The sequence below is a fragment of the Panthera uncia genome, assembly GCF_023721935.1.
Source record: "Panthera uncia isolate 11264 chromosome A3 unlocalized genomic scaffold, Puncia_PCG_1.0 HiC_scaffold_11, whole genome shotgun sequence".
Classification (NCBI taxonomy): Eukaryota; Metazoa; Chordata; class Mammalia; order Carnivora; family Felidae; genus Panthera; species Panthera uncia.
Genome location: NW_026057578.1, coordinates 84,337,017 through 84,363,043, shown reverse-complemented (window position 1 = coordinate 84,363,043; position 26,027 = coordinate 84,337,017). Strand labels below are relative to the sequence as shown.

At 41.0% G+C, this 26,027-nt stretch overlaps 1 protein-coding gene across 8 annotated transcripts in view; it reads left to right on the top strand.

Annotated features, from left to right (window-relative positions):
• The window catches only part of AAK1 (AP2 associated kinase 1), a 180,425-nt gene that overhangs the window by 66,960 nt on the left and 87,438 nt on the right, over window positions 1–26,027 (top strand). For all 8 annotated transcript variants that reach the window (XM_049651583.1, XM_049651587.1, XM_049651584.1 and 5 more), the window contains one exon: window positions 20,047–20,165. In XM_049651583.1, the coding sequence (XP_049507540.1) occupies window positions 20,047–20,165 (119 nt within the window). The remainder of the gene's footprint in view (window positions 1–20,046; window positions 20,166–26,027) is intronic.

The following is a 26,027-nucleotide window of genomic DNA, read 5'->3' as shown; positions in this document are numbered from 1 at the left end:
ACTTTGGCTATTCGGGGCCTTTTGTGGTTCCATATGAATTTTAGGATTGCTTGTTCTAGTTTCGAGAAGAATGCTGGTGCAATTTTGATTGGGATTGCATTGAATGTGTAGATAGCTTTGGGTAGTATTGACATTTTGACAATATTTATTCTTCCAATCCATGAGCAGGGAATGTCTTTCCATTTCTTTATATCTTCTTCAATTACCTGCATAAGCTTTCTATAGTTTTCAGCATACAGATCTTTTACATCTTTGGTTAGATTTATTCCTAGGTATTTTATGCTTCTTGGTGCAATTGTGAATGGGATCAGTTTCTTCATTTGTCTTTCTGTTGCTTCATTGTTAGTGTATAAGAATGCAACTGATTTCTGCACATTGATTTTGTATCCTGCAACTTTGCTGAATTCATGTATCAGTTCTAGCAGACTTTTGGTGGAGTCTATCGGATTTTCCATGTATAATATCATGTCATCTGCAAAAAGCGAAAGCTTGACTTCATCTTTGCCAATTTTGATGCCTTTGATTTCCTTTTGTTGTCTGATTGCTGATGCTAGAACTTCCAGCACTATATTAAACAACAGCGGTGACAGTGGGCATCCCTGTCGTGTTCCTGATCTCAGGGAAAAAGCTCTCAGTTTTTCCCCGTTGAGGATGATGTTAGCTGTGGGCTTTTCATAAATGGCCTTTATGATCTTTAAGTATGTTCCTTCTATCCCGACTTTCTCAAGGGTTTTTATTAAGAAAGGGTGCTGGATTTTGTCAAAGGCCTTTTCTGCATCGATTGACAGGATCATATGGTTCTTCTCTTTTTTTTTGTTAATGTGATGTATCACGTTGATCGATTTACGAATGTTGAACCAGCCCTGCATCCCAGGAATGAATCCCACTTGATCATGGTGAATAATTCTTTTTATATGCTGTTGAATTCGATTTGCTAGTATCTTATTAAGAATTTTTGCATCCATATTCATCAGGGATATTGGCCTGTAGTTCTCTTTTTTTACTGGGTCTCTGTCTGGTTTAGGAATCAAAGTAATACTGGCTTCATAGAATGAGTCTGGAAGTTTTCCTTCCCTTTCTATTTCTTGGAATAGCTTGAGAAGGATAGGTATTATCTCTGCTTTAAATGTCTGGTAGAACTCCCCTGGGAAGCCATCTGGTCCTGGACTCTTATTTGTTGGGAGATTTTTGATAACCGATTCAATTTCTTCGCTGGTTATGGGTCTGTTCAAGCTTTCTATTTCCTCCTGATTGAGTTTTGGAAGAGTGTGGGTGTTTAGAAATTTGTCCATTTCTTCCAGGTTGTCCAATTTGCTGGCATATAATTTTTCATAGTATTCCCTGATAATTGTTTGTATCTCTGAGGGATTGGTTGTAATCATTCCATTTTCATTCATGATTTTATCTATTTGGGTCATCTCCCTTTTCTTTTTGAGAAGCCTGGCTAGAGGTTTGTCAATTTTGTTTATTTTTTCAAAAAACCAACTCTTGGTTTCGTTGATCTGCTCTACAGTTTTTTTAGATTCTATATTTATTTCTGCTCTGATCTTTATTATTTCTCTTCTTCTGCTGGGTTTAGGCTGCCTTTGCTGTTCTGCTTCTATTTCCTTTAGGTGTGCTGTTAGATTTTGTATTTGGGATTTTTCTTGTTTCTTGAGATAGGCCTGGATTGCAATGTATTTTCCTCTCAGGACTGCCTTCGCTGCATCCCAAAGCGTTTGGATTGTTGTATTTTCATTTTCGTTTGTTTCCATGTATATTTTAATTTCTTCTCTAATTGCCTGGTTGACCCACTCATTCGTTAGTAGGGTGTTCTTTAACCTCCATGCTTTTGGAGGTTTTCCAGACTTTTTCCTGTGGTTGATTTCAAGCTTCATAGCATTGTGGTCTGAAAGTATGCATGGTATAATTTCAATTCTTGTAAACTTATGAAGGGCTGTTTTGTGACCCAGTATATGATCTATCTTGGAGAATGTTCCATGTGCACTCGAGAAGAAAGTATATTCTGTTGCTTTGGGATGCAGAGTTCTAAATATATCTGTCAAGTCCATCTGATCCAATGTATCATTCAGGGCCCTTGTTTCTTTATTGACTGTGTGTCTAGATGATCTATCCATTTCTGTAAGTGGGGTGTTAAAGTCCCCTGCAATGACCACATTCTTATCAATAAGGTTGCTTATGTTTATGAGTAATTGTTTTATATATCTGGGGGCTCGGGTATTTGGCGCATAGACATTTATAATAGTTAGCTCTTCCTGGTGGATAGACCCTGTGATTATTATATAATGCCCTTCTTCATCTCTTGTTACAGCCTTTAATTTAAAGTCTAGTTTGTCTGATATAAGTATGGCTACTCCGGCTTTCTTTTGGCTTCCAGGAGCATGATAAATAGTTCTCCATCCCCTCACTCTCAATCTAAAGGTGTCCTCAGATCTAAAATGAGTCTCTTGTAGACAACATGCAAAATTTTAAACTAGCATTCTGTTAAGGACTGATGCTCCTTTTATAATTGAATGGGGGTGTCGGTCATTGTGTATTGTAAATTTTCTTAATAGAAAGGCATTTTCTATTTTGATCCCAGAATATTACTGGAGAGAGAGACTGGATTAGAGTTGAGTCAGGGGAACCTGGGAGAGTGCGTGGGGCACTCTGGACCAGATTATTCCCCTCAAGGCCATCACCACTCTTGTGTTCCTGCTTAGTACTGCCATCAGACCAGATAGGCACTGGTCCACCTCACTGCCCTTACCGTGACGGAGGGGTGGAAGCATTTCCTAGGAAATTAGCCAGTCAGGACTATGGTAAGTATAGAAACAAATTAATGCAAAGTATCCCTGATGGGCAAAACATCGGACTTTTAAATAAGACAGGATCAATAACAGTGTTGTGCCCAGCCATGTTGGAACCTGAGGCAGAAGGAAAAAAAAATAAACACTGACCCTGTCTTTATTGAAAAATTTGAAACTTGAAAAAAAAATTGAAACTTGTGAATTTTTTGCATTAATGTTCATTTACAAAGTATGTTAAAAATATTATTTACTTTGAGCTTTTCTCAGCCGCTGCTGAGGTGCTCCGTCCTTTCAAGGAAGCTAAGGCCGCCTTGGGGTGAGCCCCTCACTTCATCTGGTGACTAGCGATGTGACCAGCAGCGCCAGCTGGAGGGAAGGATTATTTTACTTTGAATACTGAGCTTTTTGGCACTCCCTTAAATTTTGTGCCCCAGGCAGGTGCCTCTCTCCCCACACCCTAGTCCCAGCCCTAGATTTACATCAAAGACAGAGAAAATTTTCTCCACAGGTAATTTAGTGCACTGGTTGGTGCTGGTGTGCTTCTGGTCCTTTTTGGAGACTTAGCTTCTCAACATGCCTCCCCAGGTTTGGAGGGCAGGCTTTTCTTTAAAAACAAACAACTAGAAGTTGTTTTTTTTTTTTATAACTTAAGAAAGGTAATATGTGGTCATTATTAAAAAATTTGGAAAATAGAGAAAAGGATAAGGAAGAAAGCAATCATCTGTAACCCCATCATCTATAGGCAACTCAGTCTTGGAAAATTTTTGCATGTTTTAGTCATAACATCTTGTTGTGTTTTAGTCATAACATTTCGTTTTATTTTCTTCTAGTGTTTTTGCTATACGTATATGTTTTCTTTTTTTTTCCACATATGCATTTTCACATAGTTGTGTTCCCAACAAAGAACTTTTTATCTTGTTTTTTAAATTTGCTATATTGTGTACATGCTAGCATATTAAAAATGTTAAATAGGGGCGCCCGGGTGCCTTAGTCGGTTAAGCGTCTGACTCTTGATCTCGGCTCAGGCCATGATCTCATGGTTCATGAGATGGAGCCCCACTGAGGCTCTGCACTGACAGTACGGAGCCTGCTTGGGATTCTCTCTCCTTATCTGCCCCTCCCCCTGCTCTCTCTCTCTCAAAATAAATAAATCAACTAAAAAAATTTTTTTTAATGGTAAATATTTTAATAGCTATACAGTGTTTTTGTGTCTGACCAGACTAATCTTTTAACCAAATTTTTCTTTATTGGACATTTAGGTAATGTTCTTTTGTCATGTTTTTTTTGTCTTGAGCATTTTTGTACACATTTTGCACATTTTGTACAAAATATATTTCAGATTATTTCTTTAAAAAGATTACCAGAAATGAAAAATTTTTTAATCTTCTGAATTTTAATTTTTAATTTTTTTAGAGAGAGAGTATGTGTACAAGTGGAGGAGAGAGGCATAGGGAGAGAGAGAGAGAGAGAGAGAGAGAGAGAGATTGAATCTTAAGCAAGCTCCATGCTCAGTGCAGAACCTGACATGGGGCTCAATCCCAAGACCCTGGGATCCTGACCTGAGCTGAAATCAAGAGTTGGGCGCTCAACCGACTGAGCCACCCAGGCGTCCCCAGAAATGAAACTTATGAGTCAAAAGATCTGTCAGGGGGCGCCTGGGTGGCGCAGTCGGTTGGGCGTCCGACTTCAGCCAGGTCACGATCTCGCGGTCCGTGAGTTCGAGCCCCGCGTCAGGCTCTGGGCTGATGGCTCGGAGCCTGGAGCCTGTTTCCGATTCTGTGTCTCCCTCTCTCTCTGCCCCTCCCCCGTTCATGCTCTGTCTCTCTCTGTCCCCAAAAATAAATAAAAAAGGTTGAAAAAAAATTTAAAAAAAAAAAAAGATCTGTCAGGTTTTTTTATGCTACTTCCATGTTGCTTTTAGCCACATGCCAGCTGCCATTCCTACTAGAAAGTATGACTGCCTAACTTGCCCTGCTCGCTGATGTAGCTCAGGGAGTGCTGAACTCTTTCCTCAACTTTCTTTATAGGAGTACTGGATCCTTGTCCTCCTCTTCCAGGTCGGGTAGGACCCTCTGGTCTTCAGATCTACTTCCCTTCCTTGTTTGGCATAAACCTCTTGGAATCCTGTGACATCTTGGTTTTTGCTAGTGCCCTGTGTGGGTTCCTGAGAGAGTGAACACTTCCCTAATTAAGCTTCAGATATTTTTTCTGTAAGCTTCTGGTTGCACTCGACCCTGTAGCCTCTTTCTTCAACCCTTTGTTGAGAGCTAAAAGAGGCTTGTTATTAGAAGACCCACCTTTCTCCCTAACTTACGTTTCTCTGTTGTGCTGTGATTGGTACTCATTTGTTATTAGTCTAGTCCATGAGCTTATACACATTTGGTATCTGGGCTGTTAGTACTTGACCTCTGCTTCAGTGAGACTTGGTTTCTTTATGTTTGTTTGGTGCCTGAGTCAGGTCTGATCCCCACTGTGTCCAAGAGGGATTGGGAGTAGGCTGTCCCTGGAGCTCTACGGCATCACGGTAGTTCCCACAGAGAGCCAGAAACAGACTCCACAATTCTGCGTTTCTTCCTGTGGCCCAGCCCCCACTCCCTTTAGAGTCACTCACTGAGTTTCTCTACCCTCCCCCGCTACTGTGTTGACCTCTGAGATCTGCTGTGGAGTAGAGTGCAAGGACAGCATGGACACTGGTGCCCGAGCAGATTTCTCTCCCATGCAGACAGCAGTTTCATGTAGAGCTGAGACTAGAGTGAGGAGCTTATGTCAAGTACAGAATTCAGGGGCACCCTAAAACTCAGTAATCAGCCTAAGTAATATTTTATGCAACGTTAAAGAAATAAAAACGAATGCAATGATGAACCAAGTATCAGAGTTTAAAATACAGGATCAGTTTAATAACATTGCTGTGTCCAGCCATACCACAGCCTGAGTGGAAAGGAAAAATCATCAATATGGACTTTGTCTTTTGTGTCTATGGCATGTGTCTCTCTCTGCTCATCCTGGTCCCGACCCTGGTTGTACAGCAAAGCAGAGGAAGTTTTCCCTGCGTGTAATTTAGTGCGTCAGTCGCTGCCGGTTACACCTGATCTTGACAGGCCTCTCCGGGGTTGTCCATGCCTGAGCTCTTCTTTTCACTTGATATGAAAGGTTCCACCCTGTTTTCTTCCTCTCATTGGAGAGCTAAGTCCTCTTCTTTATGATTGCTTTCTGATAAACCCAGGTAAAAACCATCTTCCTGGCTTCCCCAGATAATAAGTATTCTGAGAGCTGAGGGTCCCCTATTCCCTGACCCTGATCTGTGAGCCCAACAAAGGTTATAATGCAGACCATGTTCCCCTGTTCAAATTCCTTGTGGCTGTCCTTTCCCAAATAGATTTGACCACTTTCTGCCATAGATCTTTGTGTATGATTGCAGGTTCTACTTTAATGTAAATGTAGTCTTAACTTAAACATTCTCACTCTTCAAGTGTGGTTTTCAGTACTCTGTTTTAACATTCTCTTCTGGATACTTTTTGTTAAAGGAGCCTGAATTGGTTAAAATGATTAAACCTTAGATTGTACCAGAGTGTGTATTTTATAATCATATTGGTACAAGTTTTCTTAGGGTCATCAGGGTCAAGACACAGAAATTTAATCCACATTAGATTAAGTAACAAGGAATTTATTGCATAAATACAGAATCCAACAGTAGGAAATGAAGCTGGATTTTATGAGTGTTGGAAAGTTATCAGATGGCTCTTTTGTCCGTCTCTTTCCCCTTGGAGGCACATAGTCTTGGATTGCAACTTCTTACAAGTGCTCCATGTTCTTGCTTTTTTTTTTGTTTTTTTTTACAGAATTTTTTTTTTAATTTTTTTTTTTTTTAACGTTTATTTATTTTTGAGACAGAGAGAGACAGAGCATGAACAGGGGAGGGGCAGAGAGAGAGGGAGACACAGAATCGGAAGCAGGCTCCAGGCTCTGAGCCGTCAGCCCAGAGCCCGACGCGGGGCTCGAACTCATGGACTCACGGACTGTGAGATCGTGACCTGAGCTGAAGTCGGACGCTTAACTGACTGAGCCACCCAGGCGCCACCAGGATTTTTTTTTTTAATTGAAGTATAGCTGACACACAATGTTACGTTAGTTTCAGGTGTACGACATAGTGATTTTACAAGTCTGTACATTGTGTAATGCTGACCACAAGTGTAGCTACCATCTGTCACCATACACCACCATTGACTACATTCCCTGTGTTATATCTTTTATCCTCATAACTTATTTATTTCATGACTGGAAGCCATTTTCTTGCCTTGGGTGCTCAAGGGAGAATGTGCACCAGCTGCCCACTCCTGGTCCACTTTGGTGTGGCTAGGAGAAGGGGGTCACTTGATACAACGTATCTAATCATTATTTCAGCATGGGTTGAAGAGTATGGTAAGCCGGACCACTGTTTTTTTACAATGCATAATAATAAAGTAAAATCTTTGCCGTCTGAGAGAATGTAGTCCTAGTGAGACAGACTGGTATGCAAGCAAGTGGGATATAATCAGGGTAAGAAAATAATGCGAAGATGGACATTCTGTGAGGTGAACGTTCACATAGGAGTCCTGGTTTGAGCGACGCTTGTCCTTACAGCTACAAGTTTACTAATAAACAGAAGGTAAGTTTTCCAGATAGAGAATATAAGGAAAAAGCATAGAGGCATCAGAGGATGCTATCCAGGCAACTCAGTTCAATGTGGGCTGCAGATTATGATGGGCCTTGTATGCCACATGAAGACTGGGATTTTGATCTCACAGCTGGTTGAGAGCTAGCAGAGAATTATAAGCACGGAAACAACATTATTGGATTTGCTATTTATGAGACATCTGTTAATCATCTATCATGTACCAAGCATTGTTCTAGTCCTGAGGATTCCAAGAAGTTCTTTTGCCATTTTAATTTTCTTTGGTGATCCATTTTTCAAGCATCCCACCTGTGGAAAACAATGTAGAATGTTGTCCTTAGGATTTCACAGTATTCAGAGTCCTTAAACTGGTGTTTAATGATAATATTAAAGTATCATAAAATATAAATAGTACACTTTATGTAAAAAAAAAATGCTTTGCAAAGTATCATTTAGTATGTCACAAAGCATTATGATAACATAACAAGCATTATTCTACCAAGGCAGAAAAGAGTGGCTCCCTCTTCACCTCAGCTTATCTAGTGAAGAGATTAACGTCTCACAGATAATCACAGTACATTGTGATAAGTATGACAGTGGAGGTAATGGCCAAATGGGTGGTAATAAGAAAGCTTGGGGATGATTGTCAGGGAAAGGGAGGACTTCACAGAAGAGGTGTTATTTTGACAATCTTCAACTCCTTTTATCAAGCAGAAGATTAGGACAGGATGTTCCAGGCAGAGGGAATAGCACATGTAAACCTCCTGGGAATAAAGCAACAGAAAGGTTCAAGTTCTGATACCGTGGTGGTGGAGGAGGAAAGAGCATTGGGAAATGGAGCTGGGTGAGGCAGGGCTGTCTTTAGATTCTAAAGAGTCTAGAACTGTCATACGTTGTTGGTGGGAGTATAAAATGATATAACCCCTTTGGGAAAAGTTCTGGCAGTTTCTTATTAATTATGTATCTGCCTGGTGGTCCAGCACTTACACTCTTGAGTATTAGGTATTTACCCAAGAGAAATATTTATTTTATGATACAAAAGACTTACAGAAGAATGTGTTATAGAGCTTCCTTCATAATAGTTCCAAATTTGAAATAACTCAATGTCTTTCTGTAAGGAAAACGATAAGCAGGTCAGCAGTAAAAGTAATATACTGATACACTCAACAAACTATTATGGTGAGTAAAAGATCCTTATGCAAAAAATGCCTATACTGTATGATTCCATTTATATGAAGTTCTAAAGTTCACAAAACTAGTAATAGATGATAAAGGCAAAACAGTGGTTGTCTCTAGGGGGAATACAAGGATGGGATTCTCTGGAAGGGGTAATGAGCCAACTTTCTGAGTGATGGAAAGGTTTGATATCTCGGTAGGGGTCTGGGTTACAATAAATGTATTTATCAAAACCCATCCAATAATAAACTTAAGATTTGTACATTTCACTGTAAATAGACTTTTATTTCTACTCTCCCCCCCCCCCACCAAAATACCTGTGAACTCTGAACACAAGTTAAAGATGTGCATGCTGAAGCATTTAGGGTGAAGAGCACTGAGGTCTGCACTTTACTTGGAAATGGGTCAAAAGTAAGAGGAGTTATGTTTACATAGATGGATGATATATATGTGATAAAATAAGTATACCAAAATGTTAACATTTGTACACTTTAGGAGGTGGATATGTGGCTATTTGAAGTATGATCTCAACTTTACTGTATGTTTGACATTTTTCATAAAATGGGGGAAAATATAAAGGTTCTTACATACTACTGTGTGAAGAATTTGGTGTTTATTCTGGCTTTGGAGAACTAGTGAATACTTTTAAGGGGATTTCTTATATGTGAATTTTAAAAGAGAAAGAGGTCCAAGGCACAGAAGCCGAGGATTCTATTTTAGTTCTCTTGGTAAGAAAAGAGGAGAGTATGAAGGAGCACCCAGGATGGAGTAGAGGAAGTTTAGGGCATAGAATTGTTAAGTCTCAGTGAAATCAACTTGGTGATGGCAGGAATTGGGATGAGGAGGAAATTGTGAACTGGTGCACAAGTCCTGGGGGAGGGACCACGACCTAGGGGCTGGTCTGTGCGGTGATGGGTAGTACATTCAGAAATCTTTAACCTCAGAGAAAAGGCTTTAGCATGAAGTTAAAATGGAACGCTCTAGAATGAACAGTTGGGAGCTGACAGAATGTCAGCCATATTTGCCTCTCCCAAAACCCCAGTTTTCCTTTGGAGAGTGTGGACCAGTAACACACATCACGGCTTGGTGGAGATGATTAAGAGCCAGAGCTTGGGTGTGTGCAGGCAGGGGCTGGCGGATCTGACCTCAGCCACTCTGGTTGCACACCACTTATTAGAAGATTGCTGGCACCAGTGGCTTAGGGGGAGTGAGACGGTTCGGGCCCAAGAGGCTCTCCACTTCTTCAGGTGAGGGATGACGCAGGATGGAGCAGGGGGGTGTTGATTTCTTTTCCTTCTTAACTGAAGAGGGTTTTCGTTTCCAGCTCAAGTGCTACTTTCAAAAGAAGGGACAGCGCACAGAATTAAGTGTCACTCTGTAACAGCACAGAGATTTCTGTACAACTCTCCATAACACCGCACTGTGAGCATGCTGCGGACCTAAGTGTCTAGTCGGCTCTAGTCTCACACAGCTCTCGGTTGTGCTAGGCTGAGCATTCAGGGCTTTTCCCATTAGGGGTAGACTACTTTACCACTTTTCTTCCAGTGTGTCCCTTCTATTCCAAACTAGAGTTTAGCCTTCTGAAAGCCTAGGACCATGTAATGTTTTCTGTTGTTTTGTTTTTGTTGTTGTGGTTTTTTTGGCGGCGGTGGGGGGGGGGGAGCGTATCCTTTATGGTGCTAGGCAAACACAGTGTGTAACACGCACTTGAGTATCTTCCATGCGGTGGGCATGGTACTGGGTGACAGAGGGCACAGTAAGTCCGTCATTGTCCCTGACTTTGTGCCGTTTATAGGATTTGGGGGGAAGAAGACATCAAACCGGGAATTACCACCTAAATATTTAATTATACTCCTGACATGTCCCAAAGGAAAAGTAGAGGGTACTGTGAGTAACAAGGGATTTAATTTAAATCAGAAGAAGGGGGTGGGGCCAGGACATCAAGGGAGCCTCATCGGAGTCACAGCCTAAAACCTAAAGAATGCTTAGTAGGAGCTGGTCAGGCCAAGAACGAACAGGGCAAAGGGTGAAGCAGGCACAGAAATCTTTAGGGAGGGTGGAGTATAAGCAACACCGAGGAAGAAAGAACGCAACCAGGGCTGGACCAGAGTGAGCAGTGGCGGGCTGTGGTGTGTGAGTGAGGCTGCGGAGAGATCACGTCACTTCATGTAGGGCCTTGCGGGCTGGAGCCAGCGTTTGGAATTTTATTTAGAGAGGGGCAGTAAGCCCCTGGGGAGTTCCAAACAGAGGAATGATAGTCACTTTCTGGTTTTTAAAAGATCATCCCCCTGGCTGTGGTATAGAGAAGAGGAAATGGCTCATTCTGACCCAGGAAAGCTGCTCAGTGGATTTAAGTGAACACAGAATGTGGCCCTACTGATGTCTCTCACCCTTTGTCCGAGAGCTAACCCCATGGTGACGCTGCAGCGAAGGTGGGGCCGGGCAGCTCTGGGAAGGCTCTCTTTTGGTTGGCTGGAGCTGGTGACAGATGAGGCCCCACGTGCTCTGGTTCTGGTCCTATGTGCAGTACTTCACACGCCTGTGGTGTGTGTGAGCCAACTTGATTCTTGAACTCTAACTTTTTGTTCCCAGGCAGACAGGTACCGTCCCTAGAAATGTCTTTTTTTTTTTTTTTTTTTTTTTTTAAGACTCTTGCCAAACCCCTAAAGAGAACCGCCTGAACTGGAGATGCTCTCCAAGAGTCCCAGTCCTGGAAAGGAAGAGCCAATATGAGCTGCCCCACATTCAGCCTGGGCTGTGGGCTTACTGGGTCCGGTTGCTGTTTCAGTGCCGCTGCCAAAGTTTGCCAGTCTCTGACCTTGTGCCCATGGTTCCTGATGGGAGAGGGAGGTGAATGTCTCTAGTCTTCCCCCATCTGGGTGTTCTTTCTGCCTGGGGAAAGGACTGCTTAGACATGTTCCCCCAGAAGGAGCTGGCACATGGTGGTTTTTAATCTGCGGCAAGTGAGGAGAGATTAACGTTAAAAAACAAACCCCGGGTCCCCACTGAAATCAGTGTTGACAACTGATGCAGACTGCCCTTTTCTCTTATAAAATCTTTGCTGTGCTCTTTGCCATCTGTTACAGAGCTGTGAAAATTTTTGTTCCTCCTGCAACTTTTGACAAAGTTGTCCTCAATGTGAATATTCGATACATGTTGTATCGAATCGATACATGTTTGTTGGCCTCTTGGTTGTCACTCCCTGTGGGAGCTCACATACACTGCAGACTGTGCACCCAAATTCTTCCCGAACAGAGGACTCTCTCCTGCCTGGTCCACTGGAGAGGCCCCCTGGCCTTTCCCTGTGTCTTTTCCCTCCCCTGCCCTGATAGTGGAGGTGTGCCTGCGTGGTTCACTGTTGCAGGGAGGGGATGGTGGCAGAGGAGAGTGTAGACTGAGATGAGGGCCAGGAACTGGCACACCAGCATTTTAGCCCTGGCCCTGCCGCTAAGTGGCAAAACTAAAGCCACCTAGGCTTTTCTCTATGCCTCAATTTTCCAGCCGGTCAAGTGCAGATTGTAATACATGCCCTGCTTACTTCACAAGGCTCCCAAAGATCAAAGCAGGGTTCTCTAGTTCAGTCCTAGCCCAGAAATAGAGTTCCTTCACTGCACAGGGCTTAAGAGATTTCTTTTTAAAGTTTGTTGCCCGGATTTAAAAATCAGGAGATTTCAGAGAAAACTCTAGCTTTTCTTGGAAGTAAAAAAAAACTTGGCAACCCTCAGCCCACATTCCTCCATGGCAATTATCGGCTGGATTTGAGGAGTGGCTGCCTGTGAGCTGGGGCATGCACTTTCTGGTTTGTGCAGTCCCCATGCTTCTTCATCATCTTTATGACAGTGAGTCTGTGTGCCTGGACTCTGTCTATACATTTTGCTATACCTGGACTGTTTCCCTCCTTTGCATGATCTCCTGGCCCCTATTGGCGTTTGGATTTATGCCCTTGATCTCCAGAAGATATTCCAGATTTAGAACTTTACGATAAATTAGGTATCATACAAATACAAAGGATTTGGTGTTGGGGGCGGGGTGGGGGGAGATGGAACCTTTAATATTCATCACATATCTTTGCTGTGCTTGGTGCTCTGTTTATCATGTAATCCTCCCCTAAAGTATGAGGTGGATATCAGCTACCCTCGGCAGATGTGAGGACAGGGCTTCATGGAGATTGTGGCCTGTTTGAGCCTAACCCGTTGGACTGCAAAGGAATACTATGTGATCTCAATGTAAGCAGGGGTGGGGGGTGGGGGTGTGGGGGGGTGTGGGGGGTGTGGGGGGGATGTAGTGGCACAGCCCCCGCCCCAGAACTGCCTGTACTTATTTCTATCTGCAGTAGTCATGTAGACAAGGGCCCGTTGTAGGACTAGTAGTGGTGTGGTCCTTTTTTCTTTATAAAATACTTTTATATAGAACTATAGAACATTCTTTTATAAAGAACTACTTTTCTCCTTCTCCTTTAAAGCAGGAGCCCCCCGCTTTTTTCCCCAGTGTCTTTTTCAGAATTAAACAGATAAAAGGAAGCTGTGTGGAGCATCCCACCCTTAAATGGAATATTTTTTTTTCCTCCTGGGGCCACTGGAAGTACCTCCTGTGTCCTAAGGCTCTGAGGAACTGTTTAAAAACCACTTATTTAGTCTTAATTTCTGCCATTGAGAAAACAGGCCAAAGAGATCCAGCAACTTGTCTAGTATTGCCCTTTCTTTTATAGCTCCTGGATAAATTCCACTTTAACTGGGTTCTCTGTCTGATTCTTTAGACCAGCTTCTGAAGGTTGTTGTATGCTTATTTTCTCTTCCTCATGTCATTTGGAGAGAAATTGCATTAAGTCAACAGCATTCATTGGGTTAAATCTTATTTTAGAAGAGAAACAAGAGTTTGTGGGGCAAAAAACTGGAAGACAGGAGCAGAATATGGATCCGGACGAGGTTTTTCTCAGTACCCTCTGGTTCCTTTGGTTTGTGTCTCCTTTCATCTCAGACAAGTAGAAGGCATTTCTAAAAGTGTAGATGGGACTTATGTTACGAAATGAAGTTTCCTTCCCCTGTAGGAAATAAGCAGGTAGCAGATTTTTAGTGGCTAGAATCTGTGCCCGATATTAAAATATCCACCCAAACCTCTTTGGCAGCAAATCCAGAAACCCTGTCTCAGCACCATGCCGGGCTTCTTTTGCATCTCAGTCCTGGGCCTAATCATGCTCATTGTCTGCCCAGCTGGTCCCCATCTGTGCGCACACCGCTATGGAGATTGTCGCTTTGGTGTTTTTCTTCTCTTCCCTGTCACCTTACTGCCCCCATCCCTTACTTTTCTTTGCTAAGTGGAAGCCACTGGTGTCTTGATTCATTCAGAGCAGCCCCTGGGGCCTGGTGCTATCTAGCATGATTCAGTATTTGAGACGAAGCCAGGAGAGGTACTGCACTTAGTTCCTCAAAAGCCCCGTTGCTGATGTCAAATATCATGCTTAGGCTCCTGACGACATTCTGCTTAAAAAGGGTCAGCCATGGTAATGATATTGAGGACCATGATCTCTTGTTGATATCAGAGTTGAGTTTTTAGAGATTATATAATTCCCCCTCTGTATACAAGTCTCACTTGTCTGCCTCTCGCAGAAGAGAATTAGGCACTTCTCTCATCTTTGCTTGAGAGATAGAAGTCCAAGTTACCGCAGTAGTTTCATCAGTAATTCTGTGATCCTGTCCTTATTAATAGCCTTTTAGCAGGAAAGTGTTAGAAAGCAGCTAATCCTAGGAGTTTAAATGTTGAAGGATCTATAGGGATATGCACATTAAAACCATGATGAAGTATCATTACACACTCACTAGAATGGCTAAAAGAAAACAATATTAACAATTGTATTAACCATACTAAGTGTTGATGAGGGTGTGGAACAACCAGAACTCTCATGTGTGGCTGTTGGGAATGCAAAATGGTATAACTATTGTGGAGAACTATTTAGTAGTTTCTTATAAAGCTGAATATGCACTTACCATATATCCCAGCAAATTCCATTCCTACTTATTTACCTAAGAGAAATAAACACTCATATCTACAAAAAAATGGACGTCTATATGAACACTTTATTTGTAATAGTCCCAAACTGGAAACAATTCAAATGTTCTTCAACAGGTGAATGGATAAACTAACTATGGAATATTTATATAATGGAATACTAGTCTGCAATTAAAAAAAGCCAACAACCCAGCTACTGATACATGTAACAATGAGGATGAATATCAGAAATATTATACAGAAGAAGCCAGACACAAGGATACATACTGTATGATTGCATTTATTCACACAGAATCCCAAGCAGGCTGCAGGCTCTGAGCTGTCAGCACAGAGCTTGACACGGGGCTCGAACTCATGGACTGCAAGATCATGACCTGAGCCAGTCGGATGCTTAACTGACTGACCCACCCAGGCACCTGAAATGCCTTTTAAAAAAAAGTTTACTTATTTATTTTGAGAGAAAGAGAGGGAGAGTTAGAGGGAGGGTCAGAGAGAGAGAATCCCAAGTGGGTTCCACACTGTCAGTGTAGAGCCTGATGCAGGATTCAAACCCATGAACCATGAGATCATGACCTGAGCCAAAATGCCAAAATCAAGAGCCAGACGCTTAACTGACTGAGCCACCCAGGCGCCCCTATTTTGAAATGCCTTTGAAAAAGTATAAAGTCAAATACAAATGCTGGGTGGAGGCAAATTCCAAAAACTCCACTTCAGGGAAGAGGGTCAAGAACTGTGACAACCAGTGTATGAGCTTATATATGTGTATATATTTTTTCACTTTGTGTACCACTGGCTGTGGCACTTCATCCCCTGGCCTTCAGTAAGATGAGGTGTTAGATTAGATCAGAGTAAGAAACTGTAGGCTCAGAGACTCAGCCTTTCAGATGTGTTTCCTTTAGCCTCTGCAGTGTTGGCCTGTCCAGTGTTAATTTAAAATGCGATTGTTGGGGCGCCTAGGTGGCTTGGTCGGTTGAGCGTCCGACTGCGGCTCAGGTCATGATCTCACGGTCCGTGAGTTCGAGCCCCGCGTCGGGCTCTGGGCTGACAGCTCAGAGCCTGGAGCCTGTTTCAGATTCTGTGTCTCCCTCTCTCTCTGCCCCTCCCCTGTTCGTGCTCTGTCTCTCTCTGTCTCAAAAATAAATAAACGTTAAAAAAATTAAAAAATAAAATAAAATAAAATAAAATGCGATTGTTGCCAGTGTTTACATCTAGATATTTCACATAAAATTTTGGGTTTCCAGCTTATCTTTAGATACTAGCACATCTGACAAAGCTGGGTCCATATTCCCATGGCACCCATTATCTGGAGTTGTGGAGTGGCTATTCCTTTACGTGAACCATTGCTTTATTTCCTGTGGTCTCGCCTGCTGTCTGTAACCTTTTCTATTCTCTGTAGTAACAAGGAGAGGAAAATGAATTAAGTTTTGACTGTGCCCACTATGTGTTAGGCACTATTCTAGGGCATAAGGGTACAGAGGGGAACTAAAGAGACAAAATCTCTGCTTTCATAGTGAGTGTTAAGTACCCATCCATATCATTAAAAATTAGGGGGATAAAGTTAGACCCAAGAGTGCTATGTATTTGAGGGAAAGTGGGAGAAAGCATGTTTCTTTGCGGAAATAAAAAAGTATTCCCACATATTTAAGAGGCTAAAGTGTGTCTGTGTCAAAATTATTATGCCTATCTGGAGTTGTGGAGTGGCTATTCCTTTACGTGAACCATTGCTTTTTACTTGCTTACCTCATATAATGGAATGAATCCTTTTTCCCTTTGTGGTTCAGTAAGTTCATGAATTTTCCCCCAAAAGGGATTCCAGGGAAATCATAGGGAATATCTTAGCTTTTCAAAAAAAAGAATTTAATGCTTTTATTTATTTTAGAGAGAGACAGAGACAGATGCAAATGGGGGAGGGACAGAGAAAGAGAGGGAAACACAGAATCCAAGGCAGGCTCCAGGCTCTGAGCTGTCAGCACAGTGCCCAAAGTGGGGCCGGAACTCACGAACTGCGAGATCATGACCTGAGCCGAAGTCAGACGTTTACCCCACTGAGCCACCCAGATGCCCCTATCTTAGCGTCTCAAAAAAACATGCAGGTAGGCAGAAGGACTGGCCCAGGTTCCAGTGGGCAGACTGGCACAGGCTCTAGTGAATATTAGCTTTTCTACCTCTGTCCAAACTATGCCCAGCTCAGCTTTAGATTTTTCCATTTAATCCAGATCTCGGGATGCAACTCAATCTGAAACAAGCCTCTCTATTTACAGTCTTATAATTGCCTTCTTCTCTAACAGCCCGAACTCTGTTTAGGTGTGGCCGAGAATCTTCATACCCTGATCTGTCTGGTGGACATGGGCCTGTGCCAGAGAAGTATCTCGAGTGGTGCTGTATGCCCTCTTTTTTCTAACTGGGTTATTTACATCTCCAGTTGGTCAGTTACACATTGATAGTGACCAATATCTTTAAACTGACAAATCCTATCAGACTTTGAATTTTGTCTCATGATCAAGGACCTGTGACTTAAATGCGTCCCATCTGCACATAAGCCCTTTTATGGGCATAGATGTTAAACAGTGTGGTTCCATCTGTGTTAGGGATAACGCAGGTTCATTGCTTTGCCTTTAGATCTGTGATGGTCATAGGCTTTGAGAGTCTCAGCTGGCCCTTCTCAACCCATTGTGCCTGCCTGGATTGTGTGGTAGGCATCTGACTCATTTCTTGAGTGCAGGCTGGAAAGGTCATCTTGCTACCTGGTAAAGAAAACTGCACTGCTCCCATCTGCTGGCAGGTATCTCAGGTCGCTGTATCATCAGCCTGCTGAAAGGGCTGCCCTGTCCTTTAGTGGTTCTGTGCATTCCACTGTAGGAAATAGTCATTCCCAACTTGTGTTCTGCAGCCCGATCACATGTCTCCTTATTATCTAAATGGGGTGTGACACAGGTTTTCTCTAAGGTAAGTAAAGTGGGAAGAACATGTTGTGGACAGCCAGCAGAGTGACACCATTCCAGGTTCTACATAATTAGCCATGAGACTCCTAAGCCTCATTCCATTCCTCTACTCATAAAGCAAAATGCTTGGATTTAATGCTCTCTAAGAGCATATTGGTACAAAGTCTGTAGTTCTGTGATTCTTTAATCAAATTCAAATACCTATAAAATGAATACTCACTTGAACTGTTTACAAAATAATTATGAATACACATAGAAATTTTATAATTAACACTTCTGATTGATAATAAGACACATCATGAATTTAACAGCTTTTTGGGGAAAAGAAGATTAAATACTACTGCACTAAATGTACATACTTATTACAAGAAAAATTCTGATATCCTAAAAATTAAAATGTAAAAAATATGCATCTTAACATTGAGACTTTGTGTGTATGTGTGTGTGTTACAAGACCTCTGCTAGCCAATATGTGGTAGGGGTTTAAACATATTTTTATTTTATTTTATTTTATTAAAAAAAATTTTTTTAACGTTTATTCATTATTGAGAGACAGAGAGACACAGAGCGTGAGCAGGGGAGGGGTAGAGAGAGAGGGAGACACAGAATCTGAAGCAGGATCCAGGCCCCGAGCTGTCAGCACAGAGACCGATGCGGGGCTCGAACTCACGAATGGTGAGATCATGACCTGAGCCAAAGTCGGTCGCCCACCCGACAGAGCCACCCAGGCGCCCTTAAACGTATTTTTAAAGTAAATTTCTAGAATTAAAATTGACAGTTGAACAGTGCAAGTAGACTTTAAAGTATTATAAGAAAATGGAAAATGTTACTGAGATACAAGATTCAAGATGACAGTGGAAAAAAGACTTCATGGCAAATTTTAGTGTTTATCTGAATACTGAAGAAGGACAGTGTGGCAAGAGATACACAAACATGCAATGGCTGCTAAATCATTATCAAAATGCACACTTGGAACATTTGAGTCCATTAACATTTTTTTAAACAGAATTCTGTGTGTATTGTATGAAAACATACAATTGTGTTCTATGATTAAGGCTCTCTGGTTACAAGGAGCAGAAAAACCTATCCAAGCAGACTTGAAAAAGAGTAAACATTGTGAAGAGACACGAGGCAATGCTATGGACATCAACAGACAGTTGCTGAAGTGCCACTGGGCCTCAGAGGTTGCAGAGAGATTAAACAGGGCCGAAGTCTCTGTCTCGGGCGTGAAGTCTCTAGAATCACTACTTTGCTCTCTATCAATTTTGCATGTGGCTGCTAGCCTTAGCACTATGCCACAGCCTCAGCTCAAGTTCCCACACTAGGGACTTCCCTCTGTGGTCACCTTCATCCAATTAGTCATCACCTATATGCAAATAATAGCCTAGCAAAAGAATTTTTTTTTTTTTTTTTTTTTTTTTTTCTCCCCAGGGTCATTGCACAGGATAGTTCAAGCTAAATTATGATGGTGTATGAGCAAGTAGATGGACAAAGTGCCCAGTATAACTGCTGCTTATACTGCCTTCACTGCTTACACTGCTTATGAAGCCTTCAGCTTTGACAGCTTTCCTGCACTTTATCTATCTATAACCCCTGTTAACGATGGTACTGAACACCTCATACAGCATTTGGGGGATGAGATTGAAGTAAGGAGTTGTAAGAATTTGTGAAACGCTAAAATATAACCAATCCAGAGCATTTAAGAATTTCTGTTAGAGTTACATAAAACTTTTTAATGAATTTTGGACTGTCTTTAAGAGAAAGGTTAGTGTGAACATTAAAACATCTGCCCTGTAATCGAGTTATACTTTCCTGGTGTCTGCTGTGTCGAGGAACCTTTCATACCTATATTTTGTGTCTTCTCAACAGCCTGTGAAGTAGGAAAGGCAGGAAGAATCCTCAGGGTCGATTGTTAGCTCTGAGGAGGGATTAGAAGGAAGGAAGAAAAAGCTTCTTGAAATTGACAACTATTATTATAACAATTATTAAAATAACTTCCAGGCCTCTCTGGTTAAGTGCTGGACTTACAATTTTTTTTTTTTAAGTTTTTGGTTGAATCTAATCTCTTTGGGCCTCTGTTTTCTCTAGCTAATAATCGTCTACAAGGGAAAAATAATACCCAGCCTCATAGGATTGTAGTAAGAATTAAATAAGAGCTCAAAGTGCCTAGGACAGTGATTGGAATGTAGTTCTTTTTTCTTTTATCTGTTTATTTGTAGGTACTTTGGAAGATAATTACTGTTCTTCCTTCTTCCTGATATAGGTGTTCAGGAACAATTTTTCTGACTCTTGCCACCCAATCCCATGGTAATATCTCTGAGTCCCTTGAATGTAAGAGTGCCTTCTAGCCCAGGCAAGCCCTAGGTCTAGCTGATGATGGCATCAGTACCATTAACAGTAACAGCAGAAAGCTATAGCCACTGTGGTTATTTGACTTTTTGAACATCACTCAAAAGAGCTTGTATGTGTGTTTCCTTCACAGGTGGATTTGCTATCGTGTTTCTGGTGAGGACAAGCAATGGAATGAAATGTGCCTTGAAACGCATGTTTGTCAACAATGAGCATGATCTCCAGGTGTGCAAGAGAGAAATCCAGATAATGGTAAGGCTGCCCCTCAGACTTGGGACTTCTTGTTTAAAATGTGCCCTCTGATAAGAAAGGCGTGTGTGTGTGTGTGTGTGTGTGTGTGTGTGTGTGTGTGTCTCGGGGCAGTGGGTCTTGTTCCCTTCCCTGAGATGGCAGAGGAGCCTCACACAAAATGAGAATGAAGAGTCATGGGGTGCAACATGCTTCTCCCATCTTGGTCACCCTTAGCTGGAGGGTTGAAGAGAAAGGAGCGTATTGAGAGAACTGACCAATTTTTTAGGTCAGAGGAAGAAGTTTGGGCACTGGGAAACATTTCTTTCATAAATTCATTCCCAGAATTAAGTATGGGGTTTAATCCAGAAACCCCAGCTCTCCAGTGAGCCTCGTCTGCTAGTCTTGTCTTCTGTCAGTTCCCAAACCTGGTCTTCGTCCATCTTGAGCTTTTCAGCATTCCTTGAACATATCCTTCTACACTTTTATATTTTATACATGTAGTTCTTTCCTCCTGGAATGGTTTTCTCCTTTTTTGGACTAGAAACCTCTTATTCACACATACTCTATGATCCCATATATAAAAGTCCAAGAACAGGCAAAAGTGATCTATGATAACAGATCAGAAAGTGGTCATCTGAGTGTGGGAAATGGACTAGAAAGGGGCATGTGGGAATTTTCTGGGCCATGGAAATGTTCTATATCTTGTTTTGGGTAGTGGTTACCCAGGACCATATAAGTGTCAGAACTCAGCTGAACACCTTAAGATCTGTGCATTTTATTATATGTTAATTATACCTCATATCTTAAAAACTTCATTTTCACAATTCATATTCATATGATGTTTAAAGAAAGTACATTTCTGTTAGAGATATGTGCTGAAATATTTATGGATGAAATAAGATGATGTCTTGAAGTTAATGAGTGGATATAGAAGAGAAACAAAACTGGCAAAGGGTTACTGATCGAAGCAGATCACTGGGTATGTGGGAGTTTCTCACTTTCACTTCTGTTTGACGTTATACATAAAAAATTTAAATAGTCTTTTATTCCATTTTGCTTCCACAAAATACTTTTGTAATGCTATGCGTAATCTTATAAGTAATTTTGCCATCAGAAAGTAACTCATTTTAAATCAGGAGCTTTACATTCCAGCAGACTGTGTGACATAATATAGTTGATCCTTGAACAATATGGGGGTGGGGGTGCTGACCCCTGAACCATTGAAAATCCACATATTAACTTTTGATCACCCGAAGCTTAACAACTAATAGCCTGTTGTTGACTGCAAGTCTTAACATAAACAGTCAATTAACTCATATTTTGTATGTTATATGTATTATATACTGTATTCTTACAATAAAGTAAGCTAGAGAAAAGAAAATGTTATTAAGAAAATCATAAGGACGATACATTTACGCACTGTACTGTATTTAAGGGGAAGAAATCCATGTCTGGATTTGCACAGTCTGAACTCATGTTGTTCAAGTGTTAACTGTACTTAGTGGGCTTTGGATGAAATGAATGTATGAATAATGGTAATATCAGGTGCATGTATTCACCTAGAGGTGATGATTTCTCTATGCCCTGGAGTTTAATGCTTTTATAAAGAGAAGAAAGGGGTCCAAAAAAATGGGTGGAGGTGCCATTGTAGGAATTTCATCAGGCTTTCCTTGGCCCTGTCCATCCCTTGTGGGGTTGACCTTTCAGGGGCTACTTAAGAGTAACTAGCTGTACTGTAGTTGGGCTACTGAAAAAGACCTCAGGATTTTACAGAGTCTGGTACTATTTTAGATTTCAAAAAGCTGAAACCATTTGAGAAGAAACCATTTGCTGATGGAAGTGTTGCTGTCATGATTGCGAAACAAAAAACCCCAAGGCCCCAAGTACATACTCAGGGCCACATGGATCTGTCCACAGGCACCAGTGAGCGCCCACTTCCCTACCCCACGACTCCAAATGACTAGCTTCACTGCATCTCCCTTCAGCAGCATTAGGTTTTCTGGCTGCTTCTCTTTGCCCCTCCTCCCCCTTGTCCCTGCCTTGCTAAGCTCTCACACACTCCGTTTCCTGTCTTTGCTTCTGCTATTTCCTCTGCCTAGAGTGCCCTTCTCATTCATTTTCTAGTGTTATGAAAGTAATCCTATTCTTTAACTTTCTCCTACTCATTCAGAAACATGTTTGAGAGCTGGCTTTGTGCTAGGCAGGCTTTGGAATAGAGGAACTAAGAAGACACAGGCCCCTTAGAGCTCACAAATATGTATGTTCAAATTCTGGCTCAGCCATATAATAGTTGTGAAAGATTCTGTTTTGAGTTGTTTTTAGTTTATATTTTTTTCAAGACTTAAATACTCAAATAGACGAACTAAGCTTATTACTAAAAACTTCAAGCAATTCCCTGAGGGGCCCTCCTCTGTCATTTCAAGGTTCCAGGGGCAACCCCTTTTTGTTGATTTATTTGATATGTTTCTGAATAACATGCTGATATTGCCAGCTCCTGATTTTTTTTTCTCCCTTTTAGGTATTATATGGTATGGAATGCAAATATTTAGCTTTTTCATCCCCTATATACCCTTTTCCCCAGATACCTTGCAGTCATTCTCATTTTCCATTCTGCTACAACAGCAGTTAAATTTTGGCAGTGTGTTAGTTACAGTAGTATGAGTTTTTACATGTAAGAAAACACTATTCTTGCAGAATCTTCTTGTGGACTAGGATTACTATCCCTTTTCTATATAACTCTCTTTCCATTGGAATTAACGATCTTTTTCAATTTTTTTGTCTGTCTTCTCTGTGTACTTTTCAGCAGTTTAACCCCAAACTCTCTCTAGGTTGTCGAAATCATTTTTTTTTAATACTTTTAAATGCATTTATGTGCTCTGCCCATTTCTTGAAGAAATCTGTCTTCTAACTCCATGAAATCTGAATTGGTTGCTCTCTAGGCCTGAGTTACAGTCTTGTCTTGGAATGTCTTAGTCATTCCCTTTGCCTCACTTTTTTGTTAGATTTCCTGACTCGTTTTTTGTTTTACTTCCTCATTGTGGTGGAGCTTATCCTGTGGTAGCTTCCTTATGCATGGTAGGTAAAGTTTTGAGACCTTCGAGGTCTAGAAGTGTCTTTATTTTATGCTCACACGTGTGAAATCTTATTTAAAAAAAATATATATTTTTTACGTTTATTTATTTTTGATAGAGAGAGACAGAGCACAAGTGGGGGAGGGGCAGAGAGAGAAGGAGACAAAGAATTGGAAGCAGGCTCTAGGCTCCGAGCTGTCAGCACAGAGCCCGACGCGGGGCTCGAACCCACAAACTGCGAGATCATGACCTGAGCCGAAGTCGGACACCCAACTGACTGAGCCACCCCAGGCATCCCATGTGAAATCTTATTTAAAAAAAAAAAAAAAATTCTGGCTTAGAAATCATTTCATTTAGATATTTCTTGGAAGCATTACTGTACCATATTTTAGCTTTCATTGTTGTACATAGGAAGTCTTGAGTCATTCTAATATTTGGCCCTTTGGGTGTGACCCTAGAAATTTTTCCCTAGAAATTTATCAATTTCCCTTTTGTTTACAGTGTTCTGAAATATCTTGATGACATACCTTGCTGTATACACTTTTTATTTATTAATAAATGGTGTTCCCATGTAATCCAGAGACTCCCATCCTTGCACTGTGAGGAATTTTAGTTTGTCTCATTTGGTGATTTCCTTTTCTGTCTTCCTTTTGCCTGAAATTGCTGTTATTCAGATGTTGGTTCTTGCTGAATTGATTTTCTAATTTTCTTATTTTCTCCCTTTTATTTTTCATTTCTTTGTTTTCTTTTTTCCCCCCTCTACATTCTGGTGATTTCCTCAGCTTTACAGCCATGCCGTTGAATTTATTTATCAGGCTTTAAAATGTTTAAGACCTTTGTGTTTGTTTTTGTTTTGTTTTATGTTTAATTTTGATGAAGTGCAGTTTATCATTTCTCCTTTTTGTGGAACATGTTTTTGGTGTCATTTCTAAGAACTCTGCCTACACCTTGCTTCTGAAGATTTTTGTCCTGTTTTTTTCCTAAAAGTTTTATAGTTTTACATTTTACATTTAAGTCTGTGATTCATTTTGAATAAATTTTTATGGCAGGTATGAGACTTAGGTTGAGGTTCATTTTTTTTGCCTATGGGTCTCCATTTGCTCTAGCACCCTTTGTTGAAAGGCTATCTTTACGGGGCTCCTGGGTGGCTCAGTCGGTTAAGCGTCCGACTTCAGCTCAGGTCACGATCTCGCGGTCCGCGAGTTCGAGCCTCGCGTCGGGCTCTGGGCTGATGGCTCAGAGCCTGGAGCTTGCTTCAGATTCTGTGTCTCCCTCTCTCTCTGCCCCTCCCCGTTCATGCTATGTCTCTCTCTGTCTCAAAAATAAATAAACGTTAAAAAAAAGTTTTTTTAAAAAAGAAAGGCTATCTTTCCTCCATTGAATATGTTTGTCAGAACTCAGTTGGGCGTATTTGTGAGGGTCCATCTCCAGACCCTTCTTTATGCTGTTCCATTAATCTATATGTCTGTCCCTCCACCAGTACCACACAACCTTCATTACTGTAGCTTTATAATAAGTCTTGAAATCAGACTGATTCCACCTACTTCTTTTTTTTCTTTCTAAAATTGTTTTACCTATTCTAGTTCTTTTGCCTTTTCATATAAATTTTAGAATAATCTTTATCTACAGAATATCTGGCAAGTTTTTGATAGGAAATCCATTAAACCTTTTTATGAACTTGGGGAGAATTGACATCTTTTCTGTGTAGTTTTCCAATAAATGAACATGGTGCATCTCTCCACTTATTTGCATCTTTGATTTTTTTTTTTTCATCAGTGTTATGTAGGATTTGTACATGTTCTTAGATTTATACATAGGTTTTCTTTGTTTTGTTTTGAGTGATTATAAATGGTATTGGATTTTTCATTTTGGTGTCCCTGTGTTTGTTACTAGTATGTAGAAAACCAATTGATCATTCTGTGTTTATCTTATATCCTTTAACCTTGCTGAACTTGTTTACTACTTCTTGAATTTTTTTCTAGATTACTTAGGATTTTCTATATAGACCATTGTGTCATCTGCAAAGAGAGGCAGTTTTATTTCTTCCTTTCTAATCTGCATCCTTTTAATTTCCTTTTCTAGCCTTAATTACATTGGCTAGAATTTGCAGTACTATGCTGAGTAACAATGGTGAGTGGACATCCTTGTCTTCTTCCCAAGTCTTAGGAGGAAAGAAGACTTTCACCATTAAGCATATGGTTAGCTGTAGTTTTTAAAATTTTTTCTTTATTTTATTTTTTTATTTTTAAAGTTTATTTATTTTGAGAGAGTTAGAGACAGCATGAGTGGGGGAGAGGCAGAGAGAGAGAGAGGGAGAATCCCAAGCAGGCTCCATACTGCCAGCACAGAGCCCGATGGGGGACTTGAACTCACAAAACTGCAAGATCATGACCTGAGCTGAAACTAAGAGTCGGACACTTAACCAACTGAGCCATTCAGACATGCCTAAAATTTTTTCTTTAATATTTATTTATTTTAAGAGAGAGAGAGAGAGAGAGAGAGAGCGCGCGCGCCTGGGGGAAGGGCAGAGAGAGAGGGACAAAAAGAGCATCCCAAGCAGGCTCCAAGCTGTCAGCACAGAGCCTGATGCAAGGATCAAACCCATGAACCATAAGATCATGGCCTGACCTGAAATCATGACCTCAACCAACTGAGCCACTCAGGTGCCCCTGTAGTTTTTAAAAATACATTAAAAAAAATAAATTTGAGGAAGTTTCCCTCTATTCCTATTTTTCTAAGAGGTTTTTTTTTTTTTTTTTACCATGAATGGGAGTTGAAATTTGTTAAATATTTTTTCTGCATTGATTGATAT